We start from the raw sequence: 23,303 nt of genomic DNA, 5'->3' as shown, positions 1-23,303 counted from the left end.
GTATAACTATTTATAGAACTAACAATAGCGGTCTCAAAATTCTCTGTCTACTAAGAAAGCAACTACTTGTATTAACACTACTACACCACAGCTAATATCAATACCAACAAAACTTCACAAAATTATTAACTAAAACCAAAAATTCAAGCAGCCACTGGAACACTCAACGAAGTTAAAACACTGAATGAAAATTTTACTGAAACATTTCACTTGTAACAATAAGAAACATCAGCTGAAAACTAAAGCACGAGATTTACTAAATGACTTCAACGCACCGATATGCTACACCATAAGTTCAAAAACCATTATGTATGCCTCAATCAAATCAAAACATGGTATCTGCATCCTTAACAAAATCTGCAAAGCACAATTTGTTCCTTAGTATCTGCTTACCAAATAAAGTAGATCTCTGTCCCTTAAACATAAGGTCCTACTTCCATGCACAGTCATTGATCCTCATTCACAATGTGACAAACTGATATCATAATTCTGCGTAGACTGAATGCAGAGTTGGCAAGATGCCTATCTTCGAACCAGTGAATGGCATATGAAATGAACTATTATGATCTTGTTGTCAAATAAATATTCTTGCAAACTTGTTCTTAAATTCTGATTAGTAGGTCATTAAAAATTTAAGATAATCTCACCATCCTAAGTCCGTCATGTATATTGTTGGTATATTGTGCAGAGGGATAATGCCACTTCACTACATTTTGGTTAACAGTATCAACCCAATTTTCAGTGACAAAAGCAGTACCATTAAGTACAATTCAAGTTTTATGAAATTTCTGTTTGCTTCCATCATCATCATCATCATCATCATCATCATCATCATCAATGTATTAATTTACACAAACTGAGAGCTACATTGCCAAACTGAAGGCACAGTGATAGATCGGCGTCATCAGTGTTGCAAATTGATACCTACCTAACTTATTAACACTGCCATTTATCTTATACAAGATTCTACTCCTAAAAAGAAAGAAAGATGAACGAATATGAGTGAACATTCTGTCAATGAAGAGGTCATTAGACATGGAGCACAAGCTTGGAATGAGGAAAGATAGAGAACGAAATCAACTAAACCTTGTAAGAGGAAACATCACAACATTTTATTTAACTGCTTTAGTACTCCTAAAAGAAACCTTGTGAAAAATCAATGGTAAAAAGCTGAAGAATTTCACTGGAAGCCAAAACATATGCCCATTAAAAACAGGATACCACAATTTGTGAAAATAAGGCATAAGGTCTATCTAAGTGGCAGCGATCATTTTAGTCTGTATCATAAATTTTTACATTATATACTTCAAACATGACCAGTTTTGATACACATACAATAATATTGTGAGAGCAGTACTCTGATGAGAATCGCTGTATCACATGTCCGACTTCATGTTGAGTTAATGGCCAACTGGCCAAAATTAATCACGTGAAGCACAAGAAAAGAAGAATATTTGCAATATATAGTAATGCATTAATAAAAAAATATTTATACCATAATACTATAAGAATGCTTCAGTAGAAAATATTCTTAAAAAGAAAAGTTATATATCTTGGGTATAATCCATGCAACGTTCCTGTTGGAAGGATAAAGAGGGAGTTTGAGAGGAGATGTAGGATATAGTGTTGTGGAGAGTTCATTTCCTTGTGCAGCACTTGCTAGAATTTAAGGATATACTTGTAACTAACAAGACAAGCCACATGCAGAATTTTCATGGTATGAAGTTTTGTTAGGAAAAAGACCTAACAGATGTTTTATGAGATAAAATATACCAGGAAAAGGAACTCAGCTTGGAAGCAAGCATAAGATTAGTAATACAAAATGTATGTTATACAAATTAAAAAACTTAGCACTTGAAAAGCATGATAACTGCATTATTTGCCCAAATATAAAAGTACTGAACCATAACTGTAACTAAGAGTATATCTTGCTCACAAATCAATGTTAAAAAAGTGTTTCGGAACGTATGTGAGCAACGTTAAAAAAGTATTTAGGAGTGTACTGACAGTAAATTAGTGTACTCAGAGGTTACAGTAAGCAGATAATCGGTGAATTTAGAGTTTCCAATACATAAATTACGGGGAAGCAAAATAATTTTTTTCATGTTACACAGTACTTTTTTGAGTTTAAATTATTTGCAAAGCTAATGTAATAAAAACTGGTGACATTATTGTCTGTGCTTCTGCTGTTTGAAGCCAACTTGTTTCCATTTTACAACTATTTTTGTGAAAAATAAATTATGCACATTTTCAGTGTTCCATGAAAATCATTAATTATTAGTGTATTGCTCTTTCTAACTGCCTTATAGTTCTTACCAAATGTTCTACATATAGGATAACAGTTTCTTGTACTGCACGATTTATATTCTTTACACCCTATGCTTAATCAAACACTGGTGTGCAAAACTTAAGAAACAAATTAACTTTCGCATGATGTGTCACTGCCAAGTAACATAACTCAATGAATCTTGGAATAAACGTAGAAAGAATTTTCTTCTGACTGATGAAGTTATCCATTTAAATGATTAATGGAAAATCTCATATAAAGATGTGAAACAAATACTAACAAAGAGATAGAGGGGCTGGCCAGTACTTACCTCAGCTCAGTACAGCCGATAGACGCACAAAAAACAGAACCGAAAATTTACGTTCCTAGCTTTCGGAACAAATGTTTCTTCATCAGGGAGGAGAGAGGGGAAAGAAAGGGAAGAAGTTTGAAGCTGGCACAGTACTTACAGTAGAATATCTTTGGCTTCCCTCTGACAACAATGCCTCCATCCTTGCTACCCTCCCTGTTTTCCTTTCCCTGTTGCTTCATAACCTGGGTTGTGAGTAACTGAATCTACTTTCCCTTCTTCCCTTTCTTTCCCCTCTCTCCTCCCTGATGAAGGAACATTTGTTCCGAAAGCTAGGAACGTAAATTTTCGGCTCTGTTTTTTGTGTATCTATCGGCTGTACTGAGCTGAGGGAAGTTATCCATTTGTAAGGTATGCGGCCATTCAGACTTGGAAATGTCTTGATCATTAAATATTTCCATTTATGATGTGTTTCGAGTAATCATCATCAGATAATTGTGGCAAAGTTTACATAAAAGACGAATTAGAAAAGCTTACACATAAATCAATGTAACATCAGGAACAAAAGTACACACTGAGTGCAAGTACTTACAATATGCTTAGGAAAGCTCATACATGTGACCTTCACAAAAAAATGTAAAACCTCAATGCAGTTACCACTAGGTGGATTTGCAAAACAGACTGAAGGCAGCAGACTCAAGGACCACAGTATTTCAACGTGGCGCCAGATGGCATTGCTCTCAAAGAGCAAAAAATATGGGGACATAGCATTTATGATACACAAAATATTGTAAATGTCCCTTACCACATTACATCTGTTTTTTACAATAAGTGTCATACTGTCAATGAAAAAATAAAACGTAGAATACATTATGAGTAAAAACTGTAACTGGACATACACAAAGAATGCACAGCACACTAGGCACAACGTCCAAATATTCCATTCCACCTCTCCCCCCTTCCCACACACTCCCAGTAATATGCTCTAATTACACTGTTACACTTGTAAACCTATTCATGAGGTTTCATCTTAATGGTCTACTTTAAAAGAGAATAAGGTACTGGAGGAAAATGTCATTTCTGTTATAATGTAATTTTAAATGTCATTTTGTTTATCATATAAAATTTAGTGAAAATATACCACTGGAGTAACATTCCTCTGCCACCTTCCGTCTTCCTTTGTTCTCTTCATTCCTTCATGCTACCCTTCCCTCCAGTTCCTCAGTTCTCCACTCCGTCCTCCCCCACTCCCCATCATCCCTTGCATCTTTTCCTATTCTCCTCCTCCAGTTATCCTCCCACCACCCTCAACTAATTCAACAATTGTCTCATCTGCCCCCTACCCTAATACAGTCCCACACTCCTCCCTGTATCTTTACCCATCCCCAGTACACTCTAACACAGTTGGAAAATATTTCTCTCTCTCTCGATGGAATATTTGGACATTGTGCCTATGTCCTCATATGTGCTGATCTTTGAGATGAACGCCATCTGGCACCAAGATGAAATAATAAAGCCCTTGAGACTGCTGCCTTCAGTCTAGAATGTAAATCTCAGAATCACTTCTTTTGCAAATACACCTAATGGCAATTGCACATGAGATGCTACATCGTTCTTGTCTGCTCACTTGTATGAGATTTCCTAAGCTTACTGTATGTCCTTGTGCTCTTACATACTTCTGTTCCTGATATACTGGTTTTGTAACATTTATATATAAGATCTTCTAATTTGCCTTTTGTGTAAATATTATCACAGTTATCTGATGATGATGACTCAAAAAACATTGTAAATAAAGTATTTAGTGATCAAGATGTTACCAAGTAATTACTACACAGAAAGGACTGATACAGTATACTATAGAAGATAACTGAAAGAAATATGCAACAAGAGGAACAGAAATGACACTTTTATTCAAGGACAATTACAATGAAGTCATTGCAATTTACGATTGGCCCCTGGATATTACAAAAGGCCCAATATTAGCAAAAATAACAACAAAACAGGCAAAAAGTAACACCTAAACTGGCAATAAAATAAAATAATTTTTATTGTCCCTACCTGTAAGTGTTCTGCTTGGTTAAGGTTTGGGAATGTTACAGCTCGGCAGTGCTGATCACAGTTTCTACCATTTTGTGGTTACTTCTCATTACATTGCAAGATACACTGTCAAGTTCAAATAAATTTCTCTCCATACAGAATGCATTATGTACATGAGAACGCAATCCCCGAAAACAAGGTTATATCCAAATCCATCAAGTGTGCCTTAATCACTTAACTTAATTTTTTTTCCCTGAATTATGGACCAAAAAATAATATATTCTTTAATACTGAAAAACATCCTATAATGAATGACATTACACACAGACATATAAAGACAGCTTTTAAAGCTCAAAATACTGAGTTATAAAATTTTGAAGATCACCAATAATAAAATCCCGAGTGTACTCGTGCTCTGTTCTTTGACTAAAATATTCTGAAACTTTAAGTCATTTTTTACTTCCTGTGTAGCTATGAGGTCTAACCATGTATTTCACAAGTATCCTATGAATGTAAATATTGGAGGCGCTGGCTGGAGCACAGTTGATGTATTTATCGTGTACTGCTGGCAAGCACTTGTTGGTCAACTGACAAACTGTTGTCACTTTCAGTCTCTAGTGGGGGTGTATACGCGGACAAGGAAAACAAATTCCTGGATTTTTCCCCAATTACCCAGTTAAAAATACACTTTCTTCCAGGTGAAAATATTTCTCCTTTTGGAAAGATCTTTTATGTGCAGCAACATGTATGCTGAATATTTTCGTATTACGAATGTATAAATTCAAATTCCACCAAACACTGCATGTTACTTTCCGAAACATCGAAATCGAGATTGCGATTCGCTTTTCTAAGCCAGTCATAGCTCATGTCACACGATCTCGCCAGCAGATGACAGCGAATATTCAGACCCTAGGACACACAATGTAGTCAGCCAATAGCAACATCGCTGTTAAGTAGTGCGAACACACAAACAGGAAAAGTTAATGTTTTAAATTAATATACATATTGTTGCTACAAGAAAAGAAAAGCTTTTACAAATCATATTGGACTCTAAGTTTAATAAGCTACAAGAGAAGCTAAGCTTTCACATATAAAGTAGATCTTTTTTGTGTCTGTTACACTTTTAAGATATATAACAGAAATGCACCAGTAACATTTTTAGCTAAGTTCAGAGACTTGTCCTCGAAGTTTTCCACAAATAAATTAGCTACCACAGAGGAGAGATGGCTTCCTGTAGCACTACATCAATTTGCTCATAACAACAACAAAAATGTCTCACAAGGGAAGTTGCTACTCACCATATAGCAGAGATGCTGAGTCGCGATAGGCACAACAAAAAGGTTCACACAATTATAACTTTCAGCCATTAAGGCCTTTGTCGGCAATACACACACACACACACACACACACACACACACACACACAACTTGCACACACGTCCGCAGTCAGAGACAACTGAAACCACACTGCGAGCAGCAGCACCAGTTCATGATGGGAGCGGCAACTGGGTGGGGGTAAGGAGAAGGCTGGGGTGGGGAGAGGGAGGTATAGTATGGTGGGGGTGGCGGACAGTGAAGTGTTGCAGTTTAAACGGAGGGCTGGAGAGAAGGTGGGGAGGGGGGAGGAGAGCGGGAGGAAGTAGTGGAATGGAGAGAAATAAAAAGAAATTAAAAGACTGGGTGTGGCGGTGAAATGATGGCTGTGTGTGCTGGAATGGGAACAGGGAGGGGGCTGGATGGGTGAGGACAGTGACTAACGAAGAATGAGGCCAGGAGGGTTACGGGAACATATGATGTATTGCAGGGAAAGTTCCCACCTGCATAAGTCAGAAAAGCTGGTGTTGGTGGGAAGGATTCATATGGCACAGGCTGTGAAGCAGTCATTGAGATGAGGGGTCTCACGTTTGGCAGCGTGTTCAGCAACAGGGTGGTCCACTTTTTTTTTGGCCACAGTTTGTCGGTGGCTGTTCATGCGAACAGACAGCTTGTTGGTTGTCATGCCTACATAGAATGCAGCACAGTGGTTGCAGCTTAGCTTGTAAATCACATGACTGGTTTCACAGGTAGCCCTGCCTTTAATGGGATAAGTCATGTTAGTGACTGGACTGGATTAGCTGGTGGTAGGAGGATGTACGGGACACGTCTTGCATCTAGGTCTATTACAGGAGTATGAGCCATGAGGTAAGGGATTGGGAGCAGGGATTGTGTAAGGATGGACGAGTATATTGTAAAGGTTTGGTGGACAGCGGAATACCACTGTAGGAGGGGTGGGAAGGATAGTGGGCAGGACATTTCTCATTTTAGGGCACGAAGAGAGGTAATCGAAACCCTGGTGGAGAATGTAATTCAGTTGCTCCAGTCCCGGATGGTACTGAGTTACGAGAGGAATGTTCCTCTGTGGCCAGACTGTGGGACTTTGGGAGTTGGTGGGAGACTGGAAAGATGAGGCACGGGAGATTTGTTTTTGTCCAAGATTGGGAGGATAATTACGGTCAGTGAAGGCTTCAGTGACACCCTCGGTATATTTTGAGAGGGACTGCTCGTCACTGCAGATGCGACAACCACGGGTGGCTAGGCTGTATGGAAGGGACTTCTTGGTATGGAATGGGTGGCAGCTGCCGAAGTTCAGGTATTGCTGGAGGTTAATAAGTTTCATATGGACAGAGGTACTGATGTAGCCATTTCAGAGGTGGAGGTCAACATCTAGGAAGGTGGCTTGTTGGGTTGAGTAGGACCAGGTGAAGCAAATGGGGGAGAAGTTGTTGAGGTTCTGGAGGAATGTGGATAGGGTGTCCTCACCTTCAACCCAGATAGCAAGGACGTCATCAGTGAATCTGAACCAGGTGAGGGGTTTAGGATTCTGGGTTTTTAGGAAGGATTCCTCTAGATTGCCCATGAATAGGTCGGTATACAATGGTGCCATGCGGGTGCCCATAGCCATACCCTGGACTTGTTTGTAGGTAAGTCCTTCAAAGGAGAAGTAATTGTAGGTGAGGATATAATTGGTCATTGCAACTAGGAAGGAGGTTGTTGGTTCGGAATCCATAGAGCGTCTGGAAAGGTAGAGTTCTATAGCAGTAAGGCCATGGGCATTAGGAATATTAGTGTACAGGGAGGTGGCATCAATAGTGACAATCAGGGCACCGTGTGGTAAAGGGACAGGAACTGTGGAGAATTGGTGGAGGAAATGGTTGGTATCTTTTATATAGGAGGATAGGTTCCAGGTAATGGGTTGAAGGTACTGGTCTACAAGAGCAGAGATTCTCTCAGTTGGGGCACAGTAACCGGCCACAATGGGTAGTCCTGGGTGGTTGGGTTTATGGACTTCAGGAATCATGTAAACAGTGGGGGTGCAGCGAGTGGTAGGGGTAAGTAGAGAGATGGACTCGGCGAGAGGCTCTGGGATGGGCCTAAGGATTTGAGTAGTGACTGGAGATCCTGTTGTATTACTGGGAAGTAGGTGGAAGTATATGACAGCTGACGGAGTCCTTCCACCAGGTAATCCTTGTGGTCCAAAACAACAGTGGTGGAGCCTTTGTCTGCAGATAGGATTATAAGGTCGGAATCAGTTTTTAGATGGTAGACTGCAGTTCTTTCTGCGAATGTAAGGTTAGTTTGCATTTTGAGGGATTTGGGAATGATGGTGAGGCAAGGTTTGAGGTTAAGAAACTCTGGAAAGTTAACAGGGGGTGGTTTGGAGGCAGTGGGGATGGATCATAGTTGGATAGAGGAGTGAACTGAGTTAGGCAAGGTTCAATATTGGTCTTTGGTTGAGTCCAGCTGGCCGGGTTTGTGGCGAAAAAGTGTTTCGACTGTAGGGACTGGGAGAAGGAGAAAAAGTCTTTAACAAGTACTGCATGATTGAATTTGGGAGTGAGGCAAAAGGCGAGGCCTTTGGAAAGGACTGATACTTCTGTGGGACTAAGGCGTCTGGAGGAAAGGTTCATGACTGCGTTGTGGGTCTGTTTAGATTCTGGGGTCTGTGTGGTGGTGGGAGGGAGTTTGGAGGGTGGGGTAAGTGTAGTAGGTCTGTGAGACAGCGTTTGTCAGCTATGAGGGGACGAGGGGGAGGTTTGGAGGTTGTTGTAGAGGTGGTGGACAGTGGCACTCCGAGGTGGGAATAGGAAGTGAGCAGGATGGAGAGCTTTTTGAGGTGGCATTGTGCACGTTGCTCAAGTTCCTGAGTTTCAATGTGTGTTATGGATTCCAAAAATTTGGGGTTACATAGCAGGAGAATTTTGCGGATGGAGAGAAGGTACTGTAAGGAGGATCAGTTGTGGTTGATATGGTTTTGTAGGACTATGTTGGTGAGGGCTAAGGATTGGCGGAATCTGAACAGGTGGAGGTCATTGTGGAAGGAGGGGTGGCAACCAGAGATTTAAAAGCTAAGCTGCAACCACTGTGGTGCATTCTATGTAGTCATGACAACCAACAAGCTATCCCTCCCCATGAATGGCCACCGACAAACTGTGGCCAAAAAACAAGTGGACCACCCTGTTGCTGAACACGCTGCCAACCATGATATCCCTCATCCCAATGACTGCTTCACAGCCTGTGCCATACGGATTCTTCCCACCAACACCAGCTTTTCTTAATTGCGCAAGTGGGAACTTTCCCTGCAATATATCCTACGTTCCCGTAACCATCCTGGTCTCAACCTTCATTAGTCACTGTCCTCACCCATCCAGCTCCTTCCCTATTCCCATTCCAGCACAACACAGCTGTCATTTCACTGCCACACCCAGTCTTTTAATTTCTTTTTATTTCTCTCCTTTCCACTACCTCCTCCCCCCCCCCCCCACCTTCTCTCCAGCCCTCTGTCTAAACTGCAGCACTTCACTGTCCGCCACCCCCACCATACTATCCCTCCCTCTCCTCGCCCCAGCCTCCTCCTTACCCCCACCTAGTTGCCGCTCCCATCATGAAATGGTGCTGCTGCTCGCAGTGTGGTCTCAGTTATCTCCAGACTGCAGACGTGTGTGCAACTTGCGTTTGCGCGTGTGTGTGTGTGTGTGTGTGTGTGTGTGTGTGTGTGTGTGTGTGTGTGTGTGTGTGTGTGTGTATTGCTGACAAAGGCCTTAATGGCCGAAAGCTTTAATTGTGTGAATCTTTTTGTTGTGCCTATCGCGACTCAACATCTCCGCTATATGGTGAGTAGCAACTTTCCTTCTCTAATACTGTTACATTCCATCCTGGATTTTCCATTGTTCAACATAAATGTCTGATATTCTGAACTCGAAATTATTCTAAATAGCTAGTCATCAAAGAGTTGTTTTTTAAATGGGAGTCAAATACACTGTGATTTAAGAAATTCATTGTACATTCTCGCACATAGTTCAACTTGTGTAAAAGGAAATTTACTTTGACAGTAATGCTTTTCAAACCACCATTCACAATATTTTCCCACAACCTGTTAGAAACAGGTTTGTTTCAGCAGTTGCCAGAGAGTTCCACATAACAGGCACCACTGCACTTGCGCAGCTACGGTGATGCAGGAAGCCCATATATTCTTGCATGTAAAACATTAAAAGATCTTAAATTATGTCATAAAAGAAAAAAACAATATCAGAGGACACTTCAAGAGCATTGGAATTTCGTGAACCATACTAAAATGTGCGCATTTAAAGTGCATACTTAAAGTGCACATTATTATGTCCAGATTCCCAATGAAGTAGGCCTCGATCTGATATTAAGCTTTTCACTGTGGTTTTCAGGATGTAAATTTTCTTGGAGTACCAGTACTGTATTAATTCATGTTTGTTTCTTCATTATGGCATAATCCCATACATGCTAGAAGATGAAAATGTGCACTTGAAATGCAGTGAACTGTTGAAACTAGCCAAAAGTGTGGAATTAAACACTCCGTTTCAAATACATTGACTGCCTCAGTGGAAAATATTAATAAAAGCCAAATTTCTTTAGTAAACCAACAAAAATAACTTCATTGTTCTGCAAGGCGATTAATGCTTGACTGTCAGAAAGGTGGAAACAAAATAAAATCTGAAACTAATAACATATTTTAGCTTTCCATAATTACGTGAATGTATTTTAATTCACTTGATAGCTCCTGGCCACAGAAATCTGTTTTGTTCTCATTTGATATGAGAGCAGTAAATGAAGAGGAAACAGCAAAATCATTAAATGTAAACATGGGTCACCTGGAGACTACACAATTCCCCACTATAACTCAGACTGCGACTGCTTTGCACATCAGCCCTGGATCTATCTATGATATTTCCAAACCGGGGCAACACTAGATAGTCAGTCCCGCCCCCCGTCCCCCCCTTGAGTGTTTGAGATAGGATGTCAAAAAATTTTAAAAAAACTGAATTTTCAAAAATATGTTCATTTTGTAGCGCACATCTTTCTGAAGATGTCTGATAAATAAAACATGTGTTCAAGGAAAGGTAAGACATGTTATTTGGTCTTAAGTGTGCCAAAGTGTAGTGCCACGCCTCTTCACAGGATTATTTGTATTTGGGAGAACAAGAACTCTTCAGGCAATTTGCACTCTTTATTGCCTATTAGCTAACAACTTGCTGTTTTGTGGGACATAAAGTTAAATATAGGATACATTTAACCAATAAAGACAAGCAAGACAGTACACATTTCTTCAATCCTTAGCTCCTACCATTTTTTTTTCTCTCTACAGCTTTAAATGGCATGCATTCCTTTCTGTGAAAGAATTTATTACCTCATCAAAGTTCGTCAAGCGTTTTGCTACATGAAAAATCGAAATGTCATCTAATACCGCAAAAGCTGTTAAAACAAATAGTATCCAAGACTGGTGTGGTCTCTCAAACTGATTATGTCGATTTTTTCACTGTCTGCTAGATAAAACAAAATATGTCTTTCTAATATTGCAGCAATTGTTACACACACCAAATAAATGAGACTGTTTTGGCACAAATGGTCATTTTTATAACACAACAGAATATAATTCACATAGACCAACATAAAATGCCTCTTAGGCCTGCTACAAGCAAAACGCTTTATCTTAGGAAATAGTTGCACATTTCATTCATATGCTCCAGTTTCTCAAACATGAGATCAAAAAGCAGTATTATGAAGTTTTTACATAAATTTGGTATCGTCATATTCTTCCATAACTTGTGTGACGTCTCTATTTCTTCTTCTTCCCTGTTCTAAGAAACAATCTTGTCATCACTAATTCTGGAATTATTGCTGCCTTTGTCAAAACTTATTCGCCCGTTAACTTCACTAACAATGCCAGAATCATCAGTTTAATTATCCCGCGATTATTCTCCAGTTAGTTCGTACAACACGTTTTCAGCACTACTTCCAGAATAGAACTTAATCGGCTGCTAGCCAGGTACTGTACAACTGGCCCTTACTAGCGTAGCGATCTGGCCAAAAATTTTCTGTCAAAATTTTATTTTCTTAGATACACCAAGAAGATAATACATAATCTTTCTTGCCTATAATTCCTGTTAGTTGTTTATATACACTCTGGTAGTCTGAATCTATGGATTTCGCTAGCAATTATAACAATGCTGATCATTTGCAAACTCAATCAACAACATAATCAGACAGTGATTGGCGTTCACACATTCGGCTTTACTCCACTCAGCTCGTATAGCACCATCCACTATTGCCTGCAGGAAAGTTTATTTCTAGATGTGAAGAGGGTCCCCCTGACAGAGACATCACATACACTACGCATGCATTCAAAAATCAACTTATGATTCATTCGGAAATCAACTTAGAGTGTGTTCAAAAATCAACAGGGATGTGTTCAAAAACCAACAGGGATGTGTTTCAAAATCATATGTGTGAGTAATCGATAAACGAACGTGCGCTGGATGCTAGGCACTTCGTGAAACAAGGTTTGTTCTCTTCAAGAATAGGAAATTGATGACCCCCCCCTGAAATTGTCACTCGGGCCAGATAACTCGGTTTACCCCTCACCCCCACTCCTAGATCTGGGCCTCCTGCATATGCGTGAATCTGGCAGCTTCGGTGCGGCAGTAAAAATTTTCCTAGTGGCATCTAGCTGCTTGCTGCGACTGCTTACACAGCCAACAGCCACATTTCTATAGCCAGAAGTGGGAGAAGATACTACTCGTACGTGACTCAACTGCACATATAAACAGTTGTGACGTTATGTTCATTGGAGGCAATTTGTCGTTCTGAGGCATAGCATAGTCTACTTAAAGCCTTTGACACATTTTGCTGTTGGCAGACGCTTGTATGAGCACTATGTTTTGTTGCTGTATATTTACCCCCCCCCATGTTTTATCGCTGCAATATTACTCTGCAGGAGTGGGATACTGTAATATCCCTTGTTGAAGTATCGGTTCTTACCAGTCAAAATCACAAAAATTCAACTGAAAACTAAAAGAATGAAAAATTACCAGGCTTTTCCTAGTTTTCTCCCACATGAAAAAACTCCCAGGTTTTTCCCAGTTGTCCCAGGTCATATATACCCTGCTAGTGAAGTAACATTATATTCTTCTTCACTTTCTTAGCCACTAAATTCAATGTCAAACTCAGGATCACTATAACTACCCTTTTTTGAAAGCATTGCCTAAACAACAATACAGATGTCTGAAAGCATGTGTTTTGTTGTCAAGTATCCAAAGCTGCACACACTAAACACAATATCTAGTGGGAACCACATCAATCAAAACACGACAGCCAAGCTACAAATGTAGTACCACATGCTCTCTGGAGACTGAACACATAACTACCAGCACTGAAATGGATATAAGTGGGGTTTTATTTTTTCAGGGGTCTGTTCTGAAGTTGCCCGAATATACTCAGAATTTTAACTTTCTGTCAAAATAATAAAAACAAGATAAGTCAGGTTTTTAAGATAAGGGATTCAGAGCGCCAATCACTGGCATAGGGCCATTTATCAACCAGCTGTTTCAGACTACCTTATACAGCAAAGTCTGCTGAAATGTTGTGGTAAACACAAGTTTGCTTGCCCTTAATTTATTAAGATGGTAGTACACCATTAAATTGATTAATCCTTGATTACTTGGATACAACATAGTAGTCAGCATTGACGTGTGAAGTTTTGCATTTACCACAAGCAGTGTTCAGAAGGCATGCAAACAGTTTTTAAGCTTTTACAGTTTCATGAATATGGCCAACCTCCCTCACTTCCCTCCCATCAATGACTCAAAAGCCAAATATATCTCTTTGTATACAGGTAAATCACTTCCTTTACCAATTTCAGTTGTAACTTAAATGACCAAGCAGCATATCAGGGCCTCCCGCACACCTACTTTTCTAGTGTACATCAAATTATATATAACACAGCCTACAGGCAAATAACTGAGTAGATTTTCATAATAAAATGACTCAAGAATGCATTTTCATGATGTCTCTATAACTTTTCAATCACCTGGAAATAAGAGCACTCAAATTATGATAAATTAGCCTTACCCTTTGATTAAACGCTCGTGGACAAATTGGACATGCATAAGGCTTTTCTCCAGTGTGTATCCTTTCATGCTTCCTGAGAGTTCCCCCATCCGCAAAAGCTTTCCAACAGTACCTACATCCATATGGACGTTCTCCAGTGTGTATTCTGGCGTGAATTTGCTGACTACTACGAGAACCAAAAGTTTTTCCACACTGTAAACAAGCAAACTGACGTCCTGAACTGTCTCGGTTATGACTGTGACGATGGTTGATGAGTGCACGACCATCTGGAAATTCTTCGCCACATTCTTCACAAGCAACCGCTTTATCACGGTGTGACACCATATGCCTAAAACAAATATGAAATGTAAGCTTACACACATCACTAAGCTGCAAATGGCATTAACATATTTCAGCACATTAAAATATTTCATACACAGTGCCTATACACATTGTTTGTCTGCAAGAAACTGGAAATGAAGAACTTCATAAAGTAAATCAACACTGTCTCGACAATAGCAACTTTACACACTGAAACGGGAAATCACAATTACACAACTGTTCTTGAGTTATGTTACAGGTGAATGAAACTTACAGCAAAACATAAATAATGTATTAAAATCAGTAAATTTTTATCACTGACAAAAGGGGAAAAAAAGGTTTTAGATCAATATTTTTCTAGTCAATAACTTAAGATGAGAAGAGGAAAAAAAAATGGAATATTGCAGAAAGTGGGAAAATTGCCACATATTTTATGAAGGAATCAGTCACTTTAATGAAATATCATGTTCACATGAGAGGAATGCAAGCATGTGTTTCAGCCACAAGCTCTTTTCACTTGCCCACAGTTTGCGTGTGTGATGTAGTGGAACATTTTGCTATAAAGCATAGCAACACATCTCACTTTCCTTTTACTACACCAATGTAAGAGACGTACGCATGAAAAATGTAACTTTCATTAGCAGTACCATAAAGAGCATCTACTGTGCCCAGGTTTGTTACAATTCATGGGTAGGTATGAGAAAGACAAATGTGGGCACTGTGCAGAAAGCGATGCCGGATGTGTAATTTGGACTGGCCAATGAGGGGTCACTTCCACTTTGCAGGCATATTTTGGGAGTGCAAAGGCCTCCAAAGAAGAATGTTGTTATATAGACTCTATGCTGTACTCTCTCGAGTTTAATACAAACTTATGGTTTTGGTCAAGCACTGAAGCATCATGTATGAACTTGTCTGAAAAGCTTTGTTAATCAGCAGTTGTGAGTTGATAACTTATTTGAATACAGAAGAATTACAGAAACGGTGTTTTGTGATTTCGTAGTGAGTTGTTTAAATGTGAAAGCTCTTTTATAGGCTTCCCTCCATTGCAATTGGAAAAGAAGTCAGTAGTCAAATACTTGGCATTGCACCATAACATAAGGAGTAAATGAGATGATGAGCAGGAAATTCAGGAAAGAAGGTAACTGTTATTACAGGGAAAGAGTAAAAGCTTGGCATCTTGCAATATATTGATCACTTAAAATCAATCCACAACAAGAAAAACACCTCGTGTTGTCCTAAGTGAAGGGTACAGATGAGACGAAGTAAAATAAGAGCTACAACAAGAAATTAAAATTATAATTTTACAAAAAATGGGAGGATGTGGATCATTGTCTACGGTGATGGAAGTAAAAAAGGTATCAATAACTGTATTGTAAACGTATACATCGTAACAGTGCAAATGACAGCAACATTATTCAAACTAAAGGAACTATGACTTTAATTAAACCCAAACAGTTTAGATTGGTATGATCTTTAACAAAAGGAATACCAGTTGGCCATAGCAACAAGGTCAACAATGACTTTATTCACCTACTGGAGTGCGTTCTCGGTACGTAAATCACAAGACGACAAGCAGACTACAGAGATTTTTGAAACGCAATTTCGATGACAATGAGTGCTGTAGTGGCATCCGATGGCAACACTTCATTGCTTTGCACTTAACGGCATTAAAGTTGAATACGAAGTGGCTACACAGCCCAAGACTTGCACAACTCACATGACAGCATCGACAGGGTGCTACAGCAGCTGGTTCGGCAGATTATGTGAACTGTACATTGTACCAAGTCCAGAATTTGTGTATATTTATTTAATACGAAATAACTGACTGTGAATGACATTGACTAACACTGGGTGTAAATATGTTGATACACAATGGAGGTTTTTAGTGTGAAATCAGCTTTAAGTTGGATGGTAATTTAGATTACATGCATATCGCTACCAGAAGTATGGATAGTACAGCCGCAAAATAATAAACAATTAGATGATTTAACCACAAAAATAGGTAAAATTTCCACATTAGAGGCAACTTTAGCCAAATTATCTAAGGAGTTTGAAACAAAAATAGTCGAGCATGATGACATAATTAGACAAGAAGTGAAAATACAGTTTAAAAATGTAAATGATAAGATGATGACAGAGAAATCACCTTCGAGCAATTATGAAACTATATGCAATCCAGTCTCAGAGATTCAAGATAGGGTAGAAAACTTATTGAAATTGCTAGCAATCCAAATACTTTAACTGATTTAGAGTAGCATCTAGAAGAAATGGTAGTGCAAAAAGTACATGAAAAAGTAGATAACAACAGTGAGTTACAGAAAGTATGGAAAGAATTAGATGATGCTAAACAGCTACTTCTAACAAAGGGATTATTGATAAGAATATTTTCTCAATCTATACCTCAGAAATGGGATGACAAAAAAAAAAAAGTTGCACTAGGTATTTACTAGCTGATGCAGTGGAATGGGGAACAGCTCATTCAGAAGAATTTAAATGTTCAGAAGATTTTCAGGAAAAATATGAGAACATGTTGGTCCACTAGTTTGCAAGAAAAATCGACACTATAGTTATCAGATCTTAAGAACTATAATAGTCCATGGGGTACTTTAAGAAGTATATCACATGGCATCTGACTAAGTCTAAGTGTTTAGATAACCCACCAGATGAAAAACATTTGGTTCAGGTGCTGGTAAGGAGACTGCTTTATTTTGCACATAAAGAGATATTATACATCTGGTGGACTACTGTAGAAAAATTATTGACATTTGTTGAAGGTTTGGATACCCTGAATGAAGAATTAGGCAATTTTAATCATGCAAAAAATTGGAATACACAAAATGGAAATACAGAAAATGAGGCACAACACTACACACATAAATTTTCCTGGAATAAAGAGAGTAGATAGGAGACCAAATAAAGATCACAATAGAATGAGAAATAATAGCGAAAGGAATATTCACTGGTTTCTGTAACCAATGACCCAAGCACCACTGACAATGAAGTAAAGCAGAATGTATCCTATGACAAAATACAGATACAAATAATTATTCAATAATAGTTTTGGAAAATGGGCAGTATCCTGGGATGTGGGCCAAGATCCAGGATGAAACAAAACTACTGTTGACACATGCACTGAAAAATTAATTGCATTCTCTCATACAATACCTACAAGAGAATGGCTATTACAAGAAGATAACACAGAAGAGGAAGAGCAATTAAAACCAATAATCAACAGAATGGTATTACATATAAATGTAGGTGTTTATATACATTCAGGAAACGAAATTTCATTAATTTCACAAGAATACCTGAACACTCTTAAAAATAAGAACAAATGACCCACACTATCGATGACAGGGGTATATATCATAGGAATAGTGGGTAGTACAGGAAAGCAAATTAAAGAGGAAACTCAGCTGCCATTAGAGGTAAGTGATGTTGAATTTATGCAGATTCTGTTAAATGAATTGTAGCAATGAATTGCTGCAAGAATTAATAATTTATGAAGACGATATATTAATAGTATCCAGGACGTGGGAATAACATTGTGTATTATTACATAATATTCTAGAAAAATTTCAGGTGAAGGGTATCACAATTACATTAGCAAAATTGCATTTAGGAAGGCAAGAACTGAGATTTCTAGAACATTTAATAGGAATGAAGGGTATAGGACCAGATCTCGAAAGATCAGAGGTCATCACAATCTGTCCGGAACCACAAAATGTAAAACATTTATGCTCTCTTCTATGATTAGCCGGATTCTACTGTCACTATATACAAGGCCAATCCACGACCAATCCTGGATTATTGTCATTACTGAAACAAATAACAAAATGCATATTGGGTGAAGGAGCATCCAAAGCATTCTGTGATATTAAGCAGGCATTGGTAAATGCATCAATTTTGCAACATCTGGTAATGCAGGTCTTTAAGTTAGCAACGGATGCTTCTGAATATAGTATTTCGAGTGAACTGTTTCATGGTGGGTGGAATCCTGAGTTAGAAGATCATAGAACAATAGTATTTGCTAGTAGAAGTCTTGATACACATAAACTAAATTATACAGTGACAGAAAAGGAATTATCAGCTAAATGGAGTATAAAAAAGTTTGATATGCTCATCTGCAGGTCCAAGATCAGAATCTATTCGGATCACCAAGTGTTATCTTTCCTTACTGAAAGCAAGTTATTGCAAAACAGATCAGTAAGATGGGAATTATTCCTACAGGGATACCAAATAGAAATTAAATACATAAAGGGTGCAGAAAATACAGTACCAGATGCATTAGCATGACTACCTTTAGGTATGAATGACATAATAAGAACTACAGGACCATGAATAATATTCAGTATTAACTTCTTGACTATAAATTATATGAATGATGAGGTAAGAAGGTTAGCATTAAGAATGGATCAAGATAAATGAACAGATCTATATTTTAGGGAAAGGCTACGAAAATGCGAAGAAATAATGATGTTGATAGAAGATAAATCTATTTGAACGATAAAGGAAAAGCATAGCAAAAGCTGAAATGCTGAACTCCATTTTCAAATGTTCCTTTACAAGGGAAAACCCATGACAATTGCCCAGTTTACTCCTCATACCATTGAAAAGAGGAATGAAACAAGTATTAAGGTCAGTGACAGTGGGAAACAGCTGAAATTGTTAAAATTGAACAAAGGTCCAGGACCTGATGGAATCCCCGTCAGCTTCTATATTGGATCTGCAGCCAAGTTAGTTGCTCTTCTAACTATAATCTGTCTAGACCCCTTGAACAAAAAAACATGCCCAGTTCTTGGAAAAAGACACAGGTCACAACCGTCTACAAGAAGGGTAGCTGGTGTGATCCACAAAATTATTGTCCAATATCCTTGATATCGATTTGTTGTAGAATCTTAGAACATATTCTGAGCTCAAACATAATGAGGTTTCTTGAACAGAATGACCTCTTTAACACCAACCAGTATGGATTTCGAAAACATACATAATGTAAAACACAACTCAACTCACACTTTTCTCACATGGTATGCAGAAAGCTTTGGATCAAGGCAATCAGATAGAGGTTGTATTTCTTGATTTCTGAAAAGCATTTGACACTGTGCCACACCTATGCCTATTGTCAAAAGCAAGATCATATGGGGTATCAAGTGAAATTTGTGATTGGATTGAGGACTTTTTGTTAGGGAGGATGCAACATGTTATCTCGGATGGAGACTCACTGTCAAATGTAAAAGCAAATTTGGGTATGCCTCAGGGAAGTGTATTGGAACGTGTGCTGTTCATGTTGTATATTAATGATCTTGCACACAATGAATGGAAATGAAGTCCCATGCTTCTTTACAGAGCGTAGGGGAACGATGCGGGAGACCCGCAGCGCTTTACTAGGCAAGGTCCTAGTGGAGGTGGTTTGCCATTGCCTTCTTCCGACCGCGATGGGGATGAATGATGATGATGAAAACGACACAACACCCAGTCATCTCGAGGCAGGAAAAATCCCTGACCCCGCCGGGAATCGAACCCAGGACCCCGTGCTCGGGAAGCGAGAACGCTACCGCGAGACCACGAGCAGTGGACTTGCACACAATATTAATAGTAAAATTAGGCTTTTTGCTGATGATGCAATTATCTATAATGAAGTACAATCTGAAAAAAGCTGCATAAATATTCAATCAGATCTTGATAAGATTTCAAAGTGGTGGACAGATGTTAGCAACTTGCTTTCAATGTTGAGAAATGTGAAACCGTGCACTTCACAAAACGAAACAATGTAATATTCTATGACTGTAACATCAATGAGTCACTATTGGAATTGGTGAACTCAAAGAAATACCTGGGTGTAACACTTTGTAGGGATATGAAATGGAATGATCAATGTGGGTAAAGCAGGTGGTAGACTTCAGTTTATTGGCAGAATACTAGGGAAGTGCAACCAATCTACAAAGGAGATTGCTTACAAATCACTCATGCAACCAGTTCTAGAATATTGCTCATGTGTGTGGGACCCATACCAGATAGGACTAACAGGGGATATTGAACATATACAGAGAAGGGCAACACGAATGGGCACAGGTTTGTTTAATCCATGTATGAGTGTCACATAGATAGTGAAGGAGCTCCTTTGGCAGACTCTTGATTGAAGACAGATGTAAACTATCCTGAGAAAGTATGTTAGCAAAGTTTAACCAGTTTTAAATGATGACTCTAGGAATATACTACAATCCCCTACGTATTGCTCACTTAGAGGTCATGAGGGCAATATTACAATAATTACTGCACGCACAGAGGCATTCAAACAATCATTCTTCCCATGCTTCATACTTGAATGGAACAGTAAGAAAACCTAATAACTGGAACAATGGGATGTACCCTCTGCCTTGCACCTCGTGGGGGTTTACAGATTATTGATGTAAATGTATATATCTTTGTCTGAATGTAATTTTGGTTAATATATGCATGAAATTATATACTATAAAGAAGGCAACCATGGACATTGAAATAAACTTCATGCAATAATATTTTATAGATATAGGAAAACCAAAAAGATTATTGACTAACAATAGATCATAGTCTGCGAGTACCAGTTCTAAAGAATTTTTAGCTTGGGAAGGAGTTAGACATGTATGTATATCAAAATACCACCTTCAACTGAACCCTTGTGAGAGGATTATGAAGAAAATTTGTCGTTTATTTAGAACACATTGCTCATACAAACATACAACTTGGATTCAGATGGTTCCGGAGTTCCAGTAATACTGAACAAACTACCTGATATGTCAACAGGATTGTCCCCCTGTGAAAGTATTATATAAGTACTTTTTCAGAGAACCTTTGCTAAAGTTATTTAAATGGCCATCATTACGAAATATAGATTCTGAGTGTTGTGACTCACTGATCTTTCAAAGTGCCGCCGCGCAGTTACGCGCGCTTGGGCTGCTGAACTTCACGGCCTCAGTCGAAAGCGTCAATTCGTTACTGACGTTCACAAAGAATCCTACGCCGATTCCATGGTACGGGATGCTATTATCCGATCGGCGCCCGACAAGGAAGTTAGGCAACGTGCCCTTCAGTTGGAAAATCCGACTCTAGATGAAGTCCTAGCCATCGCTCAGTCTTTTGAAATTTCTCGCACTGCAGGAGCGCAAATAGAGGCATGGGGTGACGTCGGGGAAATACAACCTCTGTGCGCTGTTGACAAAGCGTGCGAAGTGTCCCCGCCGGCCGACGTGGCCGCAGTGCGCTCCCAAGCGCAGCCTCAGCCTAACTATAAACAAACCTCTAAGAAACTGCAACAAACGCCACAGCAACTTCCTTAACGCCCGCGGTGTTTTACGAAACATTCACGAGAGGATAGTTCCCAACGTTGCGCCGTGTGTCACAAATGCAAAAAGAAGGATCATGTGTTATCCGTTTGCAAATCTGACCGCATACCTGATGTTCATGAACGGGACGCTGATTCTGCTTCTGTGTTCTCTGTCAATTTTACTCCTTCCCTTTCAGGGAAGTTATTCCTCACTGTCCAAATACTAGGTCGGGATGTTCACATGCAGGTGGATACTGGTTCTGCTGCCAATATCATCAATTCTCAGACATATCTTCAGTTGAGTTCTCCAATCCCGTCACCTGTCACTAGGCAATTACGGACTTACAATAAACAGAAGATTTCTCTCTTGGGACAATTTGATGCTGAGGTATCTTACAAATCTGTCGTTCGCACTGTTCCCATATTTGTGGTCGACCATAGTAACACGGAGAACCTTTATGGTTTCAATGCCTTTCGTGTTTTTGGGTTCTCCATAGATGGCTCTGTCAATATCGTCTCTGATGCTATTCCTTATGCTCAACTGGATTCCTTGTTGACGATATTTTCATCCCTTTTTTCTCCTGGGTTAGGCCGTGCAAACGACTTTGAAGCTCATATCACGCTCAAAACCACTGCTCGGCCTAAGTTTTTTCGGGCTCGGCCCATTCCTGTCACCCTTCGTGATCGGGTCAAACGGGAGCTCGATCGTCTCACTGCTTCAGGGGTCTTGCTTCCTGTCACTTCCAGTGAGTGGTCCTCTCCTGTCATTGTCGTTGCTAAGCCCAATGGTGATACTCGTCTCTGTGGCGATTTCAAAGCCACTGTAGATGCTCAATGCCTCATCGACACTTACCCTATGCCTCGACGTGTAGAATTGTTCACTAAACTTGATGGAGGCCAGTATTTTTCTAAACTTGACCTGTCAGAAGCTTATCATCAACTTCCTCTCACTGCTGCTTCCCAACAGTTTCTGGTCCTTAACACGCCTTTCGGACTCCAACGATTGCCATTAGGGGGTCGCCAGCGCCCCTGCTCTCTTTCAGTGATTCTTGGAACAATTATTGCTCACTGTCCCTGGGTGTATAAATTACATGGACGACATTGTTGTCACTGGCTCCACCACTGAAGAACATCTTCAGAATCTGCGCATACTTTTTTCATGTCTTACAGACTGAAGGTCTTAAGTGTAATCTTCAGAAATCAAAATTTTTTGAGGCATCTATCACGTACTTGGGGTTTCAACTCCGTCGGGATGGTATTCGTCCGCTTCAGCAAACTGTCGCTGCGATTGATGCCCTTCGTCGCCCTACATCTGTTAAGGAACTGCAGGCCTTCTTGGGGAAAATAGCATACTATCACCGGTTTTTACCATCTGCTGCTTCGGTGGCTCAGCCGTTGCATCGCCTGTTCCATAAAAACGTGCCTTTTCACTGGTCCGCGTCATGCGATGCGGCTTTCCAGAAATTGAAGACTATGCTGAAACAGCCCCGTGCCTGGCTACTTATCGACCTGGCCAACATCTTGTTCTTGCCACGGACGCCTCTCAATACGGGGTCGGTGGAGTCCTTGCGCACTGTTTTTCTGACGGTTCTGAACAACCCATTGCTTATGCCTCCAACGCTCACAGATGACCAACAAAAGTATTCTCAAATTGAAAAAGAAGCTTTGGGCATT

General features: G+C 39.5%; 1 protein-coding gene across 2 annotated transcripts in view; it reads right to left on the bottom strand.

Moving 5' to 3' along the window:
- LOC124622270 (zinc finger protein 16) overlaps positions 1-23,303 on the bottom strand; it is a 138,892-nt gene that overhangs the window by 29,626 nt on the left and 85,963 nt on the right. For both annotated transcript variants that reach the window (XM_047148043.1, XM_047147971.1), the window contains exon 6: positions 14,027-14,354. In XM_047148043.1, coding sequence (XP_047003999.1) covers positions 14,027-14,354 — 328 coding nt within the window. The remainder of the gene's footprint in view (positions 1-14,026; positions 14,355-23,303) is intronic.

Source organism: Schistocerca americana, chromosome 1, assembly GCF_021461395.2.
Source record: "Schistocerca americana isolate TAMUIC-IGC-003095 chromosome 1, iqSchAmer2.1, whole genome shotgun sequence".
NCBI classification, from domain to species: domain Eukaryota; kingdom Metazoa; phylum Arthropoda; class Insecta; order Orthoptera; family Acrididae; genus Schistocerca; species Schistocerca americana.
The sequence above is the reverse complement of the archived record's forward strand: the minus strand, read 5'-3'. Positions and strand labels throughout refer to the sequence as shown.